The sequence below is a fragment of the Pelobates fuscus genome, chromosome 7 (assembly GCF_036172605.1).
Source record: "Pelobates fuscus isolate aPelFus1 chromosome 7, aPelFus1.pri, whole genome shotgun sequence".
In the NCBI taxonomy this organism is placed as follows: Eukaryota; Metazoa; Chordata; class Amphibia; order Anura; family Pelobatidae; genus Pelobates; species Pelobates fuscus.
This window is the reverse complement of record NC_086323.1, coordinates 106,650,766-106,672,601: the sequence shown is the minus strand read 5'-3', so window position 1 is coordinate 106,672,601 and position 21,836 is coordinate 106,650,766. Positions and strand designations below refer to the sequence as shown.

Here is a 21,836-nt window from a genome sequence, read left to right as displayed (position 1 = left end):
TGTAAATGATCTGCCGTTTTTTTGTAAATATGATGAAGAGCTTACGAGAAACCCTCTAACGTGTGACTTAATGTGAGCCATGCTGAATTTATTTTTTGCCAATAAATTATTTGAACATTCCTTTTCTTTAAAGCCTCACTTAATACTGAAATATTTCAATGTACATATTTTTCGTCATCTGTAGATATTGATATTTAGTTGATAATGTTGTGCAATTTCAGAAACAAAAAAAAAGTCTTCTCCCATGAATGGACATTTCATCTCTTTTTTTTTTTTACATCTATGATTCTGAAAAAACACAATGCAAGTGTAGGCAAGTCTTGAGAATATACAACATTAGTTTTGATGCTCATTTACTTAAGCAGTAGCCTCCCCTCCAGGGGGAGTTCCACTAATATTCTAGTGGGGGACAATCTTGAACATCTTGAAATAATTATTGTATTCCATTCACTAGAAGACAATGTTCTGTCTAACCACCATATTTAATATAGTGAGATCTAGATCTAAAAAAATGACTATTTCTCTGACATTGGTATTATTATTTACCATGCATTTAGGAGTAGGTATATATTTTAGATGATAAAATCCCTCACATGAGGTGTTACAACAGACCGGGATTGGAATTTATCTTCATTACACTTTGCAATTTGACTATGCTCAGCTATCGAGCATGTAAAAATACCGACATTTTTGGGTGGCTTAGCCTTTACCCTTTATACTAGGTCATGAGATGTTGGACCAGTAATCCCAAAGCAGTGCTAGTCCCAGACAGATGCATCTTGTTTTAGTTGGCGTTTCTACTCTTATGGCTAAAATATACTTGAAATATTATTGAGAAAACAGCTACAATGCTGTGAACCTCTAAAATATATGCAGCTATGAAACTTGTTATTGCCCGATCAATGGAACTTAAGGTATAATGCAACTTCAAGTTTACAATAGCTCTTTTTGTAGGGAAGCATTGTGGTTACATCTGGTTTAGTCAAGTCTAGTCGGTGACATCATTCACTTGGTGCAAGGTAGGGTAATTTTAAAAAATAATAAAAGGTGAATTCAATATTTTCCTTGTCTGGGTAGACCGTAAATAACTGGCAGAAGGAAATTAATTTCTGATGTTAATTACACTTCAAACATTTTAGCCTGTACAATAATTCCAACCTTGAGAATCATTCCACTAGGGGGCTCTGCATCCTATCATTATTGTTTGGCACTGAATTACCTCCTGTCTGATCATATTTAAGTCAGACCAATCAGTGTGTTTCTAACACATATTCATTCCTAACCAGAGCTTCCCCTGATGCTGAGTCCAGAAAGCACATCGTGATTTCTAACAAATTCATATATGATAGCAGCGTTTATAGAGAGAAAGCATGTCAGCCAGGAAAGCAGCTGATTGTGAAGGAAAAAAAAAAAGAAGAAATAAATGAGTAGATAGAACATCAACCACACAAGAAAAAAGCTACTCAAGAAATGAAGTGTCCTATACATCAACGGCACAAATTAATACAGCCGAAAATTGGAAAACCACCAAGAATAGAAATGACACGCTTGAAATTACAAAGGAGGCTGACTGTATCTATATCTGTATCCCTGAAAGATCTATTTTCCTCCAACCTTAGTCTGGCCTACAGACCCCCGGGGAACTAAAAACGTGAAACTGCCACATCAGTGTGTATTTTTTGTTTTTTTTTATAGATTTGTTTTTGCAGATGGACTCCTGTTTTCCTGACACTTAGCGACATATGTATCAAAAGGAGATAATTTGGCAAAATAGAGTTAACCTTCATAATATTCTAATTCATTGTTAGTTCTGTACCAGATTAACTTTCCTATCTAACAAGATAACCACCAACAAAGCAACTGAGCAATACAAAAACAACATTAGGGAACTTACATCTGTCTTGTGAAAAATAGATATATTTAATTTATGCATCCTAGCAATCACAATATTGCACATATTCAATATGTCAAATTGATGGCTAGTAATTTATGATTTCATATTCACCAAATTCACCTTATAAATTTGCTCAATCATTAGGGATGCTTGTAGATTGTGGTTCATAGATGGAATTATTAATGTAATATTATAAAGGTTTCCTTTTGCATTGTTATGAACACATTTTTCGTTCTAAAGCTATTTGTTACATTTTTTTTATTACTTTTTTTTTTACCAAGCACTATTTTTTACGTGTTTCAGAGATTTAAGATCTAAATGTAGTGTTTAAAAAGTCCATCAGACACTAACGGTGCATAATGTTTGTGAACTAGTTAACAAAGATATTTTTGTGCTGTTAATACATACCTGAGATGTGTTAACAAATGGCCTATTAAAGCAACACTTTCACTTAGAGTTTTTCATAAAGATAGAATCTTCCAGAAAAAAACATTCAGAATGCATTGTGATTTCACTGAAATCCCATAGCACATAGAAAATATATATGAGACCAATAACTTTATGACAAGTGTTAAATTGTGACACAATGTGGCATTGGTAGTGACAGCTAAATGGGAACAAAATGAAAGAGATCCGGGCACTCCTTGGTTCAAGACAGGCACTTTATTGGAACCACAGCAGCAACGTTTCGACCCAAGGGCCTTTATCAAGCTTGATAAAGATCATTGGGTCGAAACGTTGCTGCTGTGGTTCCAATAAAGTGCCTGTCTTGAACCAAGGAGTGCCTGGACCGCTTTCGTTTTACTCTACTATATTGGGAATTTGGTGTTTGACCCTGGTACAACAAGCACCCTGGCTCGGATTGATGGGAGTGAGTGCAGTTCCACACATATTACAAAAAGCTAATAGGGAACAGGCATCTTCTACAATGTGCAGTAGATGCCTACAGTATCCTATTAAGTTCACATGAGATTATCTATAACTGAACTTGTGGTCTTGTGGGATAATCCACAGCCCTCTGTTTTGTACTCTTGCTATATGTGAGAGTACGCCACTGATGCAACTACCATAAGTTACCATAAGTTGAAGACAGAGTCAATGAGGAACATCAAAGAGCTTCACTCATTCTTTAAGGGGAATATATCCACCTTTTCAATTAATCCTGGCTGCTACCTTGGAAACAGGCATGTCAACTTTTTTTGGGGGGAGGGGGGTCTATATTTTCATTTTCCCTCTGATATTTAGAAAGAGAACCATCAAGATGTAATTTACTCATTTTCTAGGGAAAAAAGTGACTCTTCTACACATCCATAGTGTTTGGTGTACACTTATTGTTGTTGTTTATCTTTCTGTTGTGTAGTATTGAACATTATGGTATATCCTCCACCTATTTTGAATAGCAGTTTATTTCGGTCTCAGACGTCTATTCACTTAATTGTATTGCTATGGTTAACTGAGAATCAACTTTTAAAATTTAGAGTATAAAAAATGTAAAATTGGAAAAATATTCCAACTTGGCTAATGTGTGGATTTATACTTTACATTGTGTCTAAATTGTGTAAAAACAACTCACTGATAGTTCATTGTTTGACTCATTACAGCCCAATGTCAATGGCCCATCACATCCAAATTGTCCTGCTGGAATTGCTAGTTTGTTTGTCCACCCATTGAACTACACTGCGGAATATGTTCGTGACTAATAAATAATAATAATTATGTTGAAATGTTTTCAAAGGCTGCCAATTGATATTATTAGGCAGGTTGAGACAGACGACTGACACTGCAATTATATTGTGGCTGCTGTAATTATCCTTTGGATACATGATTACATATAGATACATGCAGAGAATGTGTAATTGCACATTCCACTCTTCATTAAAATTTGCAGTAAAAGGTTGTTTATGACAATGAACTGTTTGAATTATAGCAATGACTTTATTTGTCTCCCCTCTAATATTTGAAATTAATAATATAACACTCAAATAGATTTTAGTGATGTAATTGTAACCCACTGACAGAAGAACACGTTTTGTTTGTATATAATCAGCAGGAAAGGTAATAATAAATTACCTATTTGGGTTAATTTCTCTATTAGTAGATACTTATGGCATAGAGGAATCACTAACGTCCATTGGTTTAGGGCACCTCGAAAAGGTCGCTTTTCATTATCTACACATGGAAACGAGATACATCTAGTCTTTTTCCTGTGCCTCACACGTCTAGCTATAGAGTGCATGGGCGGTGTTTAATAAACATTACATCATTGGAATACTGCCATAATAATGTCATGACAACCAAATGTTTTGTGATCTGTTCTTATGGACAAATAATAGTGCGATGGGTGTGCTAAATTTTGCTAAAGCATAACATGTATACTTTTATATTTATGTATTATATTATAGAGTGGTGTTCGCAGAATGCTTGTTATATATTTGTATGATCTGCTTTCTAAAGCAAACTCATGTTCTGAATGATTTTTCTGGATTTGCCGGAATTTTTAAAAGAAAACTTTGTGGTTTGTGGTTCCACAGATTTACAAATTTTCTTTTCCACATATTTGCTGGTATCAAGATAGTCAGAATTTCCTCCAGGATACCACTGGCTCTCCCATCAAAGTAAATGCTGTGCATTTAATTTGACTGTCCCTTTAAATCCACACAGAAACAACTGAGCAAATTGCATCTGTTGCCTAATTACTGAGCAAAATCTTTCTATAAATAATCATGAAATTTTAAAAAAAACAGGTGATCAGAAAATACAATATAACATTTAATATTCCATAAAATGGAATGCATGTACTCCTAAAATGTACTTGAAAAATAATGATGTATATGTGTAGGATTGCCATCAACATTGGAAAACACTCTCATGTTCTCTTTTACTCCATTGATTTTACACAGCGAGATCCACCAAATCCACCTGGTCAGTAAAATAATATTGGTAGGGTTATGTTGTCCTATTTATCATACCTTAGTATATTTCTAGTATTTTGTTTTCTGCGGACAACGTGTTGAGAGATTTTAAAGGATTTACTAGTTGGGGTCCAGAGCTGACATTAACAAAGGTAGGTACACATAGATAGACAGACAGACACATAGCAGCTCCTAAGGATTGTTTCCACGAAACAATCTAAAATCCATGCAAATAGGACAGTCACCTATTTATGGACCTTGACCAGTAACAGATACGAAATCTAAGTTTACAAGGCTGTCTGTGTTTATTTGCATATCTGGATGGCATTTTGGGTGTTTTGCAAAATGGTCATAAAGAACTGCTATGCTCAGGGCATGCATTTTATTTACATTATGCTGTATGGGGATTACATTTTAGTATATTTTAGAATTCACATCAATCAGTAGGGGTTTCTTTTTACATTTCTGTAGCTGTTCCTGTCACTACAACTGTAATAATTAATGATACCACAAAAAGTGCCAACATAAGAAACATCTGTGTAAGGCCAAATCTTAACCTGTGCTGTACTCAAAATTATATTTAGAATAGCAATAAATTGCTAAGGGAACCACCAGAAACCAAGGCAGCAAATCTAAAATATTTGCAAGGCTGTGTGTATCCATATGCATCTTTGTAGGCTTCCTGGTTTTATATGAAGGTATAATTTATATATGGCACTACAATTGGTACTACATTCACTAGAGGGAAGAAAAACCAGAACATGCTGTGGTTATTGGGTTGGGTTAGGAGACGATAAAAAGTAATCTGTAATTATCTGGATTTAGTTTAATGTACTGCCTTAGTCTCGCAAGAGAGCAACAGCAAATGCAATTATAAATACTATGTTTCATACAGCAATTCTAGCACTTGTGAGAAATTATACAAATGGACTGCAATAAAATTGAATATAGGCTTTGATACATATGCCTCAAAGTGTGATTCAACCATGGTTTAAAGCAGGACTCAAAATTTTCACCCACTCACTAGCCATTGGCAAGTATAAAATAAGCACTGATGAGTAGAAATGTGCCCCTGGTGAGTTTGTCATGATCCTTATAGACTTGCAGTGGCAAGTAACTTGTAAGCCTGTCTAGTAGAATATTTCTTAACATTCTGAGCCCTGTCTGAAGCATGGTTTTCTCAAAACATTATTCTCCATGTTCAGTCCTATCAAGCAGTCAGCTGTGGAACTGTCCAGCTGGTAAAGGCTTAAATTGTGCTCTGTTATTCATTTAACACCACTTAAAAAATTGGCACAAAGATGATGGCAGTTGCACGTAATGGTTGGATGGCTTCATAGACCTGTAGGCTATAAAATAAGGGTATCAGTCAATCTGAGTCTCTATTTCTAAGGTGGCTTCAGTATTTTGGCACATTTAGTTGGAGCCTGATATCAGATGACTCAAGGAATTGGCACAAAGAAGAGCATCACACCTCCATGACTGAGCTCTGTCAATTGGCACATGAAGAAAAAGAAAATAATAAGAAAAAGAACCGGAGCCAGGGATCCTAGATAAGTACGATCCAATGGCTCTGGTAAATGGCACAGGGATACAGAGCCTTGAAACCTCTAGGAATGGGTGTCTTGGGGCAGGACACAACCTTCTCCCTCTGTGTCACTACAAATTCATTGAAAAGTCTATTTAAAAAAAAATCTCGACCACCTATTTACAATACTAAATAAATTAACAGTGGGCGGTTTGGACCCGTCCCGTGTTTCTGATGACTGAAGCGGCACCCTGATTTCTCTCCCCTCACATTTAACGTGATGGAAGGACTAATTGGAGGCTAGGTTGACGCTTCCCATTTTCTCCTACTATAACCATGTGTCACCTAGAAGTGAAGATTAATGCCCAAATGGTCTTGTTTTGTGCTAGGATGCTGCCCTCAAACATTTGCTTTCACCACACTCAACCACAAAATGTATTCCGTCCACATACAAAGCATTCTTTCCGGTGTCCATCCAATGATTTTGTAAAATATTATGCTCATTTATACAAAATACAAATACCTATGTGAACAATATATATTACACATTTCATCTGCATAACTAAAGTGTACATCATATGAATATTAGCCCTCCGAGTGCCAGTGACATCTTTACAATTTCATCAGTATTGTTGGTACCATCATTTTTGATTTCTTTCATTCAGTTTAAACTTGAATATTGCTTACTTTCAAATGTTTTATTCTACAATTGACCAAACACTGCATATGTGTAATTCTAGATGTCTTGTTGGACAGCTCATGAAAAAAAATGGAGATGGTAACATGGTACACTTTAGGCTTCCTTATCTTTTATCTCAATTATTACTCAGCTGAACTTTAAAGCAAAAGCATATTTAGTGAGATGTGATGGTGTGGTTAAAAAGAGCTTGCGTAAAAAAGCTTTAGGCTGAAGATGGCTAAAGATTGTTCCTTCATTATGAAGGAAAGCAATAACTACTTAACCCAGATTGGTACTATCTGAATACAGAAAGTGCCATGCTAGGAAGCCCTTGGATCTAGAATTGATTCTTCAAACTCATTGTCTTGATGTCCATATAAATACATTTCTCAAAATGATTATTTTAAATAAAAACACCTTTGGCTGTGTATAGCATGCAATAAGTAGAAGAGCAGAATGAAAAAAAAACGCACAGCCAAAAAATATAAAAACAAATTCTAAAAAGAAGTGATTCTAACACTATACTTCTATATTTCTCCAAATTTATTATGGACTGAAAAAATTGAGGAAATTATTGATATTTACATTGGACAATATTATGTTGGTGTTCCTGAGCTATCATCACAATTTATTTCTTAATGTACATAATAGTGATTTTCTTTTGTTTTAAGCCAGATTAGCTGTCTCATTTGTGAACTTTTTTTTTAAATGTAGTGATTTATTTTGTTCCTAGTCATTTTGGAGAATATTTAGACTGAAAGGGCAGCCTGAATAAAAACAAATGGGTTTGTTGCAGATGAAATAGGAATGCATTTGAGGTGGATGGATGGACAAATAGAGATCTTTCAACTCGTATCATGCACTTCCATCAGCCAGTGTCTTTGGACAATTTCCACACAGACACACTCTAGCACTCACTTGGGCAGTTCCCAGTTATTCTGTCTGCAGCCATTATTAAGATTCATGGGGTTATCTAGATAAGCTGCCCTGTATCCACTTCTGTAACAAGCTAGAGGTTTTCATGGAAGCTTCCTATAATGTAAGCAATACCCTCTTGCATTTCCCCATTTCTAAAACCTTCCCCGCATCACCTTTTTTTCATGCTTCACCTATGAGCCCCTGGTGCTACGTGTTCTTCCAGATCTTCGTGTCATTATTTCGGAAGAAAACTCTTGACAATGTCTTTACCAATTATTTCCTCCCTCACTTACAAAGCTCAACCCATTTACCCATGTCTTTAGTAAATAAAAACAAAGAATCCCACCCCCTCCTCTGATGTCAGCTTGGTGCTTCTCCAGGCTGGTATATGAACTCCACATGGTTAGAAATACGAGATGGCCCCAGGAAGAGAAGAAAGATGATGGGTATAGAAAGGCTGCATCTCATGTATTCTGCTCCAACAGCACCCAGGAACACCCCCGTCCTGCTTCACTGTAAGAGAATAACTTTGGGGATTGGGAAGGGGAGAATTTAGGTCCCAGCCCACCTCCCCCTCTCAGACGTCAGATTCAATGCTGGACAACTTCTCATACACATGGCCATTGGTAGAGTTGTTGAAAGATCTGGGGTTCTTATTGTTTGAAACGCAGGCATTGGGTTGGTTCCCTATACAAATGTCTTTTTGGAAACGTCCTGGAGGAGCTGTATGTAGAGCAGTGAGTGATTTACCAGATGCTCGGAAGTCCGACCTTCCCTTCAAGCCACCGATGGCAGGCTGCCTAAAATAGTAGGGCTTGCTCCCATGTAGCAGACACTGGTCATCCCCAAATGTGGGAATAAATGGGTTTTGAGTGACCCGGTCTGGATACAGGGATCGGCTTAGCATATAACCTCCAGGGTTGTGTGTTGAACCATGGGACTTGTTAGCGAAGGAGGACTCATTGGGCATTTCAAACATGTGGGCATAGGGGCTACCATCCAAAAAGCGTTCTTTATCTTTCAAGCTTACACTACGAGGAGCCAAAGTGACATCTTCTTTTTGAAGATCCACAAAAGTGTCATAGGAATGCTGGCGGTGGAGTTTGCTTCGGTTTCGCTTCTGTGCCTTGCCATTGGATGGGCTTTGTGGATACTTTGAGTTAGCTGCTGAAATTGGTCGAGCATCCAAATCCTGCAGAGAGTTGTCCTCGCTGATGTCATAAAGATTTCCTGCTTTTTTGCAGACTTCACAACGAATACAAGCAGGACGATTAGTATTCTGCCCTGAATAGTTGTGCATCTTTGAAGGGCAATTACGGCAGAAGTTGGTGGGAGCTCTTTCGTCCCACTCCAAACTTTTATCCCAGGCATTTCCTCCAGTGCCATGTTTACGTTCATTCTGTCCAAACTCTGTTGCATGCTTTTGGTGCTGCCTATTGGTGCACGAGCTTTCATGCTTGAAATCGTCTCCTCTTTCTTTGTAGATATCAGTTAGATCCACATGCTCCCAATGGGGGTTGTTCTCCTTGGTCCTAAACTGGTCCAGATAAAAATCTCTCAGCCCTTCTTTGTCCCTGAAGTAGCGCTTGTGATCTGGAGACCTTGGCCGCCTGCGATAAGCCAGTTCAATCTCATCAAATTCCCGACGTGATTTAGCAGATGCTGGTCTCTTTTTTAGACTATCTTTATACTGTTTCCTCCGCTTTGCATTGCCCTCAATGTTGCCATAGGTTACAGTATGGGTAGATATATCAGAAACATCAGACCTAATTAAATCATCAGGAGCACCATAACGATCATTTTTGAAGGAAAATTTACCATACAGGTCACCTATTTGCGTTGTTGAATGTTTTGATGGTAAACCTATATCCAGAGGTTTCTTGGACAGAGATCTGGGCTGCGTTGTGAAAGGAGCATTATCACAGTCATACAACCCATCAATAGAGCTATTGCTCCCTATACTGTGAGGTCTATGGTGATGGAAATGATCTTGGTAAACATTGCTGTCTTTAAGTTGAAGATTACCAAAGGTCCTCTCCACTTCAGAGATGTAGTCACTAAAAAGATTCTCCTCTGGCTGAAACGATTTACAGTCAGAGTGGGTGAAGCTTCGTCTGTGTTCTGAAATATCATACACTGAGGATTCCCGCCGAATGAAATCCAATGCGCTTTGTGGTGAGCCATTAACACCAGAGAGGTTGGCCATATTCTTAGCAGTGCGAAGTAGACGTAGTATGTTGGAGTGGGTGTTGTTCATAGTGGCCGATGGGGAATTCATGGTTGACTGCCTGTCTTCTATTGCAACACCATGAATACAGCTGTAAATACCCTAAAATAACAGAAAGAAGAAAATCAAAAATGTGATGACAGGAAATGTTCACATTTTAAAAATAATTTAGCATCTTACAAATAGAAGAAACTCATGTCATATCATTTTAGAAAAATGTTATCGGGTTTCATTGATCATAAATCCTTTCCTATAAGGACTACTTATCTCTAGAACCAACTCTTTGCCTTCCTTTCATTTAAAATGTGCATATATATATCCAATCCAGGTGATGCTGATGATTTAAAAAAATATATTATTTATTGTGAGGAAAAGGCAGAAGGAAGAGCTTAGAACATGTAGGACCATAAAAAATATAAGTAGAGACACAGAACTTTATTTTTGAAAAAGGCAGATTATTAAGTTTCCAAGGCATGATGTTATTTTACACTAACACTAATAAAACATGTCCTCAGAAGGGACATTCTAAGCACTAAAACCATTATATTCCAAATGTAGTGATTTTGCTGCATAGATACTCCCATTTGTTAATCTGGCAATGTAAAACACTGTGATTTATAAAACACATATAAAAACGCAAAACAGGGAACATCCCTATATGCTGGATTTCATGAACATAGCAAAACAAGAAAACCCCCAGAATAGTTTATACCCGCTAGCAAGTTCTACTGAAAGGTGCCACGGAATTTGAGTTATTACACAAGAAATCCAGTACACACATTTTCTGCACTCCCAACGTTTCAGAACCATTTATTTAATTAATGGAGGAAACAATGCATTGTGTGCAAACATTCTCGCACTAGGTGATGACCTACTTGTTCTCACTTTTCTTTTAGTGAAAAGATGAATATACATTGTTTACCATATAACTCTTACTCAACTCTTACTAAATATCTGTTTTTGTTTTGATATAACAGCTTGTGCACTTAGATGTAAATATTTTTATTTTGTATTTGACTTATAATATATCATTTTAATTATATCATTAATTTGATCAATTCTTTTTTTCTACTTGTCTCTCATTTTATTTTTATATTCTCTTCTATTTTTTCTAAAAATACATAAGGAAAAGTACGGACTTCTTTGCCTTATGTATTTTTCTAAATTTGATAAAAACTTGACTGAGGAATAGCTTGAGACCAGCTCACTGTCATATACTGAAGATGGCACCAGATGAGAAGAAGATTGTCACAAATACTATATGACCCAACACACAGAACTATGTAAAATATACAAACACAGAATAATAACAAAGACAACGTATACTGGCCCCTATAATGGCCGGACCTAACGTAAAAAAGAATAGTCAAAATACAAGCTGAGATTAGGGACAAAGAAAGAGTAAGAACGAATAAACTAGCCAAAAGTCAGGAATACCAGAAACAGTGAAGGTCAAAAATACAAGTCAACGTCAAATACCAAACAATACAAGAACAAGAAAGCACTTTCAGATAATCAACTAGTGGAAAACACAACAGGGCACTGATAAAAATCTATCCAGGGTTGAAATATACCTCTGACCCCAAAACATGCGTGCGCGTCGATGACCTGAAGTCGCACGCACGTTGGCGTCATCTTGGTTGTGGGCAGAGGTAAGTTTGCTATTTATAACGGAACAGCAGTGGCCGGCCTCCCTTAGAACACTGCACCAGCTGGGGACCGTTACACAAGAGGATCGGACGGTGATGCGCCTTGACCCAGTTAAGTAAACTTTATTACTTTTGGCATGACTGTACCGATCAAGTGCGGTCATGCCATTAGGAGATTTGGGCGCCATGACAAAGATCCAGCAAAAAAACAAAGAGCCTTCTCAAGGTACAATGGGGACCAATGACTAAAAACTAATTGGGGGACTAGGAAGAGAAAAAGAATCAAGGGTGGACAATAAAATACACATATGCACATGACAGAGCCTAGTAAATGTAGGCCACAATTAATCAAATCTACCCTGGAAAAACCTCTATAAAAATGTCCAGCAGAGCTCCCATATATAATGTTCAATAAACCCCATAACGCCTTGAGTGAAGTTGCTTACAATTTCTATATGCCAATGCATAGTTCAACTTTATGTAACTAACTTGAAGATGACCTACATGTCATCTTCAGGTGACCAGAAGTTATTTGAATATACCTATATAGAATTATGTGTGCCTATAGTGCTACACACACAGCACAAACTCACAGTTTATTGAAGTGTGAGAACTGCTGACCAAGATAAACTTATTGATTCTGTATTCTAAAACAAAGAATACTGCCAATAATAAAATATTCAAAAGAGTCACTCAATCTTCTCCTGTTGACACCTATTTCAGGAGGATGATGGCAGGAGATGCTCATGTAAGCCTGCCAAGTTACACTTTTAGCTTTGATGGCACTGCCAACTCAACTTGGTTCTAACTAACTTAATTTGTATGACAGGTTCGTAAATTAATTTATTTCCTGTTGAAATCAATTATCCGCTGTAATACTGAGTCCCTTATTAAATAAATGTGAGGTTGTTGGGTCTGCCGTGCAATGATTTGAGTCAGAACGCTGTCACTCACAGAAAAAGCTAACCCTATCTCTGCCAGATTATGTTAGACCAGACACACTATTATGGAGGACATATATAATGATGACAATGAGATAACCTAAAATAATGATTTACAATGACTATTCACTCGCCATATAAACATCCATCTATCCATCTTTATGGTTATCATAAAGTGTATCAAAGGACTCATAATTCCCATCTTCATTACAGCTATAACACAATTTATTGGTCTTGTACAAGGTATAAACACCACTTTTATTATCAAACTATAATAACAATAATGACAATGAAACATAAGGTTAAAAATGAAACCGTAAGCAAAATGATAATGTCTGGATTTTCACAATTTAGTGATTCGGCAGTTGTGCGATATTTTAAGTTATGTTACATGTAACAATACAATGTAAAAGCAGATGCTAATAAGACTCTCAGAAGATGGTGATTACCTATTACATGCCTACTCAAAAACTTTGCATTTTTATATCTATCTCCCATATTTTAAAGGCAGTTAAGAACTTGTGAAGCAGAAGGTGAATTTACAAAATCTATAGTTTATATAATACTCTTGCTACAGTCATAACAGCAAACACAGTGAAGTGACTGATGGGGTAATTAAGACACCCAGCTATGCTATTTATTATTACATGCTTCTATAACATAATATGCAGGGAGAGCATGAGCTATCATAAGGGATTGCAATTTTGGATTTCAGACAAAACAAGCATTCCTTTTAAAGGTGGGACATAGGTCTGAGGAAGACACAGTCTTTGGTATCCTGTTTAAATAAAATCCATGCAAGCATATCGCGATGGAGTAAACACCCATTGGGACCAGATTTACTTATCCACACCTATCCCTTATCTTGTCCCAAATTATTTAACCTATGCCCATATATATATAGTACCTAACATACTAATACGAAGGTGTATTTGATCAAGGAAAATTTCTCTTTGAGAACGCCATATATGCATCTTCTAGCAGAAATTGCAGTTTGAGCAAGATTTTTAAATGTGAGTTGTTTCAGTTCCAAAAATTACGTACTTCCTTATAGACTGGTTTTTAGACAAACAATTGAGCAACAGTTGAGTTAATCTCCCTTGCAATCTCCAACAGTTCAGAGCTGTAGTAGAAGGTGAGCAGTGAGGACATGCACATAAGTATAGAGGCCTGAAATTTGAACACGCATTTTGGACAGTGATGGTGTCACTGGTGCTATTTTTCAGAACGTCTTCAACAAAGGAGAAGCTGGAGAGTGTGGATGTACATGAGTATAGTTCCTCCAGCAATCCATCCATATCAGCCAACCATCCATCCATCCATCTATCCACTTTCATTACCCCCAACCATCCATTCATATTCATTACCCCCAACCATCCACCCACAGAAGTAATCCCAGCCATACATTACCAGCTAATAGCCTAGCAATCCATCCACACCAATAGCCCTAGCAAGCCTTACAAACCTATTAATCCTGGGCAACCTTCAATGACCATCGGCCCCAGTCATTCAACATACCATCCAAAATCAGTCAAAATGTTGCCAGTTTCCATCTACCAGCACCTACAGTGCAACGTCATTGGAATCTTCCCTGTCTTTTACAACTGCTCCATTGCAACTTGAGATTTCCGTTCTTTTCATGTGGGAGTAAATCTCTAACAGACTTCTTAAAATGGCTGCTGTCATGCACAATAACTTTGAGCCATATTCAAGCCAACAACATAGACAGTTCATCTAAATAACACATGAGTAAAGTGCAAACAAAATGTGAGTACAATTTCAAGTCATTTTAAGGAGTTTACTGAAGAATACAATTAAAAAAGCATGCAAAACAGAAACGGTTAACTTTTTACTACAAGATATACATAATGCTGCAAATAGGGTAGCCTTGATTTTTCATTAGTATTATTTGGGTGGTTAAATATCACTGTAGATATTTTATTATCAATAAGAAGATGATTTCTTTGTGACTAAGTATTGTGCACAAAACAAGTGACCTGGTATGTCGATATTTACACAATCAGGATTATTCACTAAAGTGAGAAGTCAAGATGTCAAAGCGAATTTCAAATTTAAAACCAAAAAATGCCAAAAAAAAAAATCTGCTATGTTTCTATTTCAGCCACTTTGGTGCACTCTTTTGACAATGCTCACTTTACGGACTAACTCTGAATATATGCAGGTACTAAATGCACACAGTATTACATACAGTTACAGAAAACAAACAAAAAATGATTATGAAAGCATACCGAACCTTTAGAGCAGCACTTTCAGGTAGACATTTGCATTCGTTTTCGTACAAATACAATTTCGTCCAAAAATGTGTGTTTTTTCGTATTTGTTTACATATTCGTTTTGTTTAAACGAAAGCCCTACAAACGAAATTAGGTCCCCCCCATTATTTATTTTAGGGTCCCCACCCGCCGCTCATCGGTGAGGACCAGGGTGGGACATTCGGTCCCCCCATTATTTACTTTAGGATGCCCACCTGCCGCTCATGGGTGGGGACCAGGGGTGGACATTAGGTCCCCCTCATTTTAGTTATGTGTGTTCCCCACCTTATTTTACTAGTGACTGGGCAGCAATAGCTGCCTAGTCACTAGTAGTTTCAAATGACAGCGAGCAGCCACTGACTGCTCGCTGTTTAGGCGACATGCCACTACTCACGGCATACCGCGAGTAGGGGCATGCAGGAGGATTTAACCTCACTTTTATCAATATGGGGGTCCTAGTGACCCCCATACTGATTTAATTTTAGTTTTATTACAGCGAGCAGTCAAATTTGGTTACACGTACTCTTACCGTAGCTCTCTATCACTTCTATGTAAAATACAGATTTATATTAAGTTTAAATGACCAGCCAGTGGCTGCTTGCTGTTTAGGCGACATGCCCCTACTCGCGACATGTGGGAGGATTTAACCTATGTTTTATTTATATGGGGGTCATGGTATAATCCCCCATAGGATTTAATGCAGGAGAGGGGGGCTAGGAATAGTTATTTATTACAAGAAGGGAGCTGGTAGCGCTGCCGGCTCCCGCATTGTTTTTTTTTTTTTGCGCATGTGCAGTGCTGTTTTCGTTCTAATGGACGAAAAAAATTCATTTTTAACGAATTTCATTCCAAAACGAATGGTTTGCAGACAAAATTTGGGATTGACAAATGAAATTTTTATTTAGTGCAAAATCATGACTACTTTCAGATCTCTTGGTCTGCAATAGCAACCTTTGTCGAGAGACTCCAATCTTTATAATTGCTCTCGCATATAATAATCCCTCATAAAATATGAATTTTGTTGTGTATAACAATGTAAATGTTTCTTCAAATATAACTCGATTGCAGTATTCTATATGGTATTTATTGTATATCTCATTTTAATGCAATGGTATATTTTCAAAGTAAACACTTTTACACACATTAACTTCAAACATTTTAGAATTCTGTATGTTATTCTAAGACAACATCAAATTAGATTGCCTCTACCTTTCTCATCCCACACCGCCTCCTATACTTAATATACATGCACATTTATACTAATCATGTCACCAGACTCCTTTCCCAAAAAATAAAGGTTTGACAGAGAAGTACGTTCAATTATTTCAAAGGTTATTTTGAAAAAAAAAGAAAGAGCAGTACATCTTATTCCCCCCCCCCCCCCCCTCCCAAAATGCAAAAAGCAGGGGCAGTCATATTTGAGCATAGGTTAAACTGAGGAGATTACTGTTACAATACAGAGCAGCTATCATGGTGGCACTTTGGCAAAGGTAAGGAGTGCTTTCTTTTCAAATGTTTTCCTTAAATATATCCTGTGATTCTATGATAAATTATAAATGTATAACCTATAAGGAAATAAATAGAAGGGGACTTTTTTTAACCTCAAGAGGTTAAAATATGTTCAGTTTTGTAAGGAATACTGCAAAGAAGGTTTCCTTAAAAGATTCTCCAATATCATTTTCTAAAACTTGTCGTTTAAGTCAACCCTGAGCACATATTTAAAATGATCTCATTACCAAAGTTAACATAGGTGGCAGAATTTACGTTCCAGTCTGTGAACAAGACAATAATGGGAAAACATTCACTGAAAAGGCACAATATTATTTTAATGACCAGTTTTTGATTTAATAGAACCATCTAAACAAATACTTAAATTGCCAAACTATATTTTTTAATCATAAATCTATATCATACTTGGGCTTAAAGAAATTATCTTAAATTGGCTTTTTGTGTCCAACATTTTATTCACAGCAGTTCACTGCAAAAGAAAGTGTGTAGTGAACCAACACAATGTAAGCAGAATATTAGTTATTTTTCTTGATAACAGATGAAATATTGTCACGGCATGGTGCCTGGATTCCTCTAATTTTGAAAAAAAAAAAGTGTACTGCATGTTTAAATTGCAATCATGAAAATACAAGTTTTAAATCCAAGGACAATAACGGTGTTTTAAGATGAAGGACATTAACTTTCTGTACTACATAGCGCACCAAAATTTTATATACCTAATACTCAATGATACATTACAATTTTTATACATAAAAGAAATATCATGCACTCAAGACCTGAAAAATAACTATTCTGACTGTCTTGGAATAGATAGTCTGTATCCAGACTTTTTCACCCACTTTCACTCTAGAACTTACCCTGCTAATAGAGAACACCAAGCCTGGTTTTCCAGAGCAGACACCCATGAAGCAGTGGCGAAACTGCCAGAAGAAGAGATGTTCCATTATGAATGTGATAAGGCTTAGCGCCATAGCAGCACCCAGCATGTAGAAAACTCCTGCCATATTATCGATGTCCAGTTGGCTGCTCATCACCTCATTCTTCTCGTTGTGGCATATACCCGTTAGCCAGAGGGCTTCCAGCTCTTCCATTTCCCCTACACAAAAAACATGAAATTTGTTATTGGTACTTGTCAAACAGTTACAAAAATCTAAGACAATCCTAAAATGAGAGATCAAGTATAATCTTTTATTTATTTATAAACCTTTTATTTAATTATATACATCAAAGCAACTTATATGGGTGTTTACTGAAAGTATAGTTACATTTTAAAGTGTAATATATATTCATTAAAAATGGGTTAAATAGAGAGGATGACAATGAATTAAGCATCTGTTAAATATATATCCTTGAGAGCAAATCATATATATTACTTTCAAAGATTTTTTTTCATATATGGAACATTATTATCTCTTACTTTAAGATGATACATACACAATTTTGGCAAATGGTACTTGAGTGCAAAAATGGACATGCACCTAAGAGATCCAGATAGCATTTTTTGTCCTACGGCTTTAGGATATTTTGCATACTTCGTCACAGAATAAAAAATTAATTCAAATGACATGCATCTCATGGTTTGAAAGTCGACTGGATTGAGAGAGATGTTCTACTTTAACTAGGATTCCTGGGACACAAGGTACAGTAAGAGGGTCAGTGACAGAGCTTTTATACAGCATCACAGGTGAAGTAGAAAGACAAGAGGTGCTTAGAAGGATCACGAGACTCTACCTAGATACTTTATCTAATGATCCAACTAGCTACATTCATTACTCCACTTCATTTTTTTTGTTCATAGTGTCAGACATTTCCTTTTCTACTGCTTGGTCAGAGATGAATAAAAAAATATGTCTAGAGTAAAAGAAAAATCTAAGTGTAATGGAAGAAGACAGCTGGAACCAGAGATAATTGAATAGGGACTCTTTGACTAACATATGAGATGAGAGAATATATCTCATAGGGTCCTGTGTCAGAGCAGTTCTCTAAACCTTAAAGGGACACTATAGTCACCTGAACAACTTTAGCGTAATGAAGCAGTTTTGGTGTATAGAACATGCCCCTGCAGCCTCACTGCTCAATCCTCTTCCATTTAGGAGTTAAATCCCTTTGTTTATGAACCCTAGTCACACCTCCCTGCATGTGACTTGCACAGCCTTCCATAAACACTTCCTGTAGAGAGAGCCCTATTTAGGCTTTCTTTATTGCAAGTTCTGTTTAATTAAGATTTTCTTACAGCTTGCTAGACCCTGCAAGAGCCTCCTGTATGTGATTCAAGTTTGATTTAGAGATACAATTATTTAAGGTAAATTACATCTGTTTGAAAGTGAAACCAGTTTTTTTTTTCATGCAGGCTCTGTCAATCATAGCCAGGGGAGGTGTGGCTAGGGCTGCATAAACAGAAACAAAGTGATTTAACTCCTAAATGACAGTGAATTGAGTAGTGAAATTGCAGGGGAATGATCTATATACTAAAACTGCTTTATTTAGCTAAAGTAATTTAGGTGACTATAGTGTTCCTTTAAGAATTTCACCCAGACCAATCAAACACTAACCATCAGCTTTTTCCTAATTAGTAGCATGTACATCTTTCTCACACCTTTAACACTTAAAGGACCACTCTAGTGCCAGGAAAACATACTCGTTTTCCTGGCACTATAGTGCCCTGAGGGTGCCCCCACCCTCAGGGTCCCCCTCCCGCCCGGCTCTGGAAAGGGGAAAAGGGGTAAAACGTACCTTTTTCCAGCGCTGGGTGGGGAGATCTCTGCCACCGATCCTCCTCCGTTCCGCCCCGTCGGCTGAATGCGCATGCGCGGCAAGAGCTGCGCGCGCATTCAGCCGGTCGCATAGGAAAGCATTTACAATGCTTTCCTATGTACGCTTGCATGCTCTCACTGTGATTTTCACAGTGAGAATCACGCAAGCGCCTCTAGCGGCTGTCAATGAGACAGCCACTAGAGGATTTGGGGGAAGGCTTAACCCATTAATAAACATAGCAGTTTCTCTGAAACTGCTATGTTTATAAAAAAAAATGGGTTAACCCTAGCTGGACCTGGCACCCAGACCACTTCATTAAGCTGAAGTGGTCTGGGTGCCTAGAGTGGTCCTTTAAAGAGTTACATTTCATGAATGAAATAGTGAGAGGTTTATCCTTGAAACCTGCCCCTACATCTGTCAAGTATTCGTTTAAATGTTGAAAACTTGAGTGAGTCATATAGATTGGTAAATCAATTTGGTGATGAATGCAACCGTACCAAAGCTACATAGCATAAGCTACCGTGACTTCATCTAAAGTTGTTGTTTTTTTTTATTAAATTTGACATCTATTTTATTTTGGAGGTAGTCCAAATGCCATTCGCCGTGCAAGTGAAACATTCTAATCATTCTGATGGTCAATTATGGAACCACCAGCATGTTTTACATGCCAGAACTCCTATATGTATCTTATTAATTGAAGGATAAACCCAATACAGTTTTTATGGTATTATCTTGCAAACACTTCCTATACATTTTCGATTTGACATCACTATAAGTAATTAGGTCTAAAGAGCTTCAAACATGCTGCCCAGATTTTGATTCCCATTATGATATCTAATGTATAATAGTAACAGTGAAAGCATCACTGGCACGACCCTACATGGGCTAGATATTTATTACTGCTAGTGAGAATGATACATTCTTCATTTATATTTTTTGTTGCCTGATAGAAGCACATTGTTTTTTAGAAGAGCCTCTAAATCTAATCTGGGAATAAGTAAATAATCCATGCAGTCCTTAGGGAAACAACAATAACATATTCAAGGTACAATTGTATTTTTTTTTTGGCAATTTCAATTTATTTACTTTGTTATGGATTCTGTTGAATTATGTGTTTCCACTTCCCATCTATACACATGAAATTATTATTATTTTTTTTTATAATAATCTTTATTGAAGAATTTTCTCATTTCATCGTACATATAACAGCACTAGTGCAAATTTACATACAAGACAAAAACAAGTGTGACAATAACAACATATAATATTGCATTTATTACAGCAGTTCTAGTCTAAAGTATAAGATTGATTCCCCAACTAGACAGCTGAGAAAAAGAGTACATTTTATCATTTAGAACTGCAGTAGGGATAAATATGGGCAGTGGTCAGTCTGAAATATCATAAAAAAACATTGTTGTGAATGTAATTATCTATCAGAAACTAAAAATAGTTAATTTCATAAATTAATATTTTAACTATTTAGAATTGTGTGGATTGAGCTAAGGCTAATTACAGCTTTTTCTATGACACACATAGAACTAGATACTATGAAAATAAGGGGGAAATATACTGCACAGCTATCTAAAATTACTTATGGTATTGCAAAAAAATAAAAAATAATAATATATACCATCTGAAGAAAAGATTAGGGGCCAGTTTGCAACATCTCAACTTAGATTAGTGATCAGATATTAACATACCATCACCAAATAGCTGTAGAATTGCCAGATCGATCTGCCTTTTCCATCCCGAGTCCTTCTGTATAGCAATTCCATATCCAGTAGATGCAAATACTTTCCCACTTCCAATGGTTACCAGCTTACATCCTTCATCTCGTCCAGCCATGTAGTTGAGAACAGCAGCATCATAGATAAAGGCATCCAGCTTTCTGAAATGTCAACAGGGAAAAACATATATTGGTAAATTACACATTTTACGATCAAGATAATGCAGGAGTGAAAACTGGCAGGTAAAATACTGCATTCTTGTCTCATACACATTGTAGTAATTGTAGTGCCAGTATTTCCCCGGTGCTCTTCCAATATGAGCAAACAGTTTTAGAATGGCTTGGCTCCTTACCTGGGGTCCACTAGGTACAGCTACCCACCTTCACTACGACCCACACGAGGACTTAAGTTCTCTGTATGAGCTAAGCCCAGGAGTACATGGCATAGCTCATTAATTGAAAGTGATCAGGTGATCAGCAATAACCTGGCTTTAGCTCTTTTACATGTGAGTGTGATATCGCTACTCTGATTATATCTAATTATTGGGTTTTGACATATTGCACTATCGATTTCCCCTGCTTTTTATCTCTTTTTTTATACAGATACTAAAGCAATGTGAACAACTACACCCCAAGTCAAAAGAACTTACACTTTATCAAGCACCCACTGCTGCACTTACCTCTAAGTTAGAGACATTTTTTTATGTGATAAGTCTTATTGTTGGGACTGTATATTTTATATCTTGCTTTATACTTGTTATTTTCGATTGTCTCTTGTTATTGTGATTTTCCGTGGTGCAGCCCTTCTCTCTTTTTTTTTTGTGAC

General features: G+C 36.8%; 1 protein-coding gene across 1 annotated transcript in view; it reads right to left on the bottom strand.

The window, feature by feature from the left end:
- Positions 1-2,663: 2,663 nt before the first annotated feature.
- The window catches only part of GRIN2B (glutamate ionotropic receptor NMDA type subunit 2B), a 527,768-nt gene continuing 508,595 nt past the window's right edge, over positions 2,664-21,836 (bottom strand). Inside the window, exons 12-14 of the mRNA XM_063426354.1 lie at positions 20,985-21,172; positions 17,388-17,626; positions 2,664-10,260 (exon numbers count right to left, since the gene is read on the bottom strand). Coding sequence (XP_063282424.1) covers positions 8,509-10,260; positions 17,388-17,626; positions 20,985-21,172 — 2,179 coding nt within the window. The 3' untranslated portion in view covers positions 2,664-8,508. The remainder of the gene's footprint in view (positions 10,261-17,387; positions 17,627-20,984; positions 21,173-21,836) is intronic.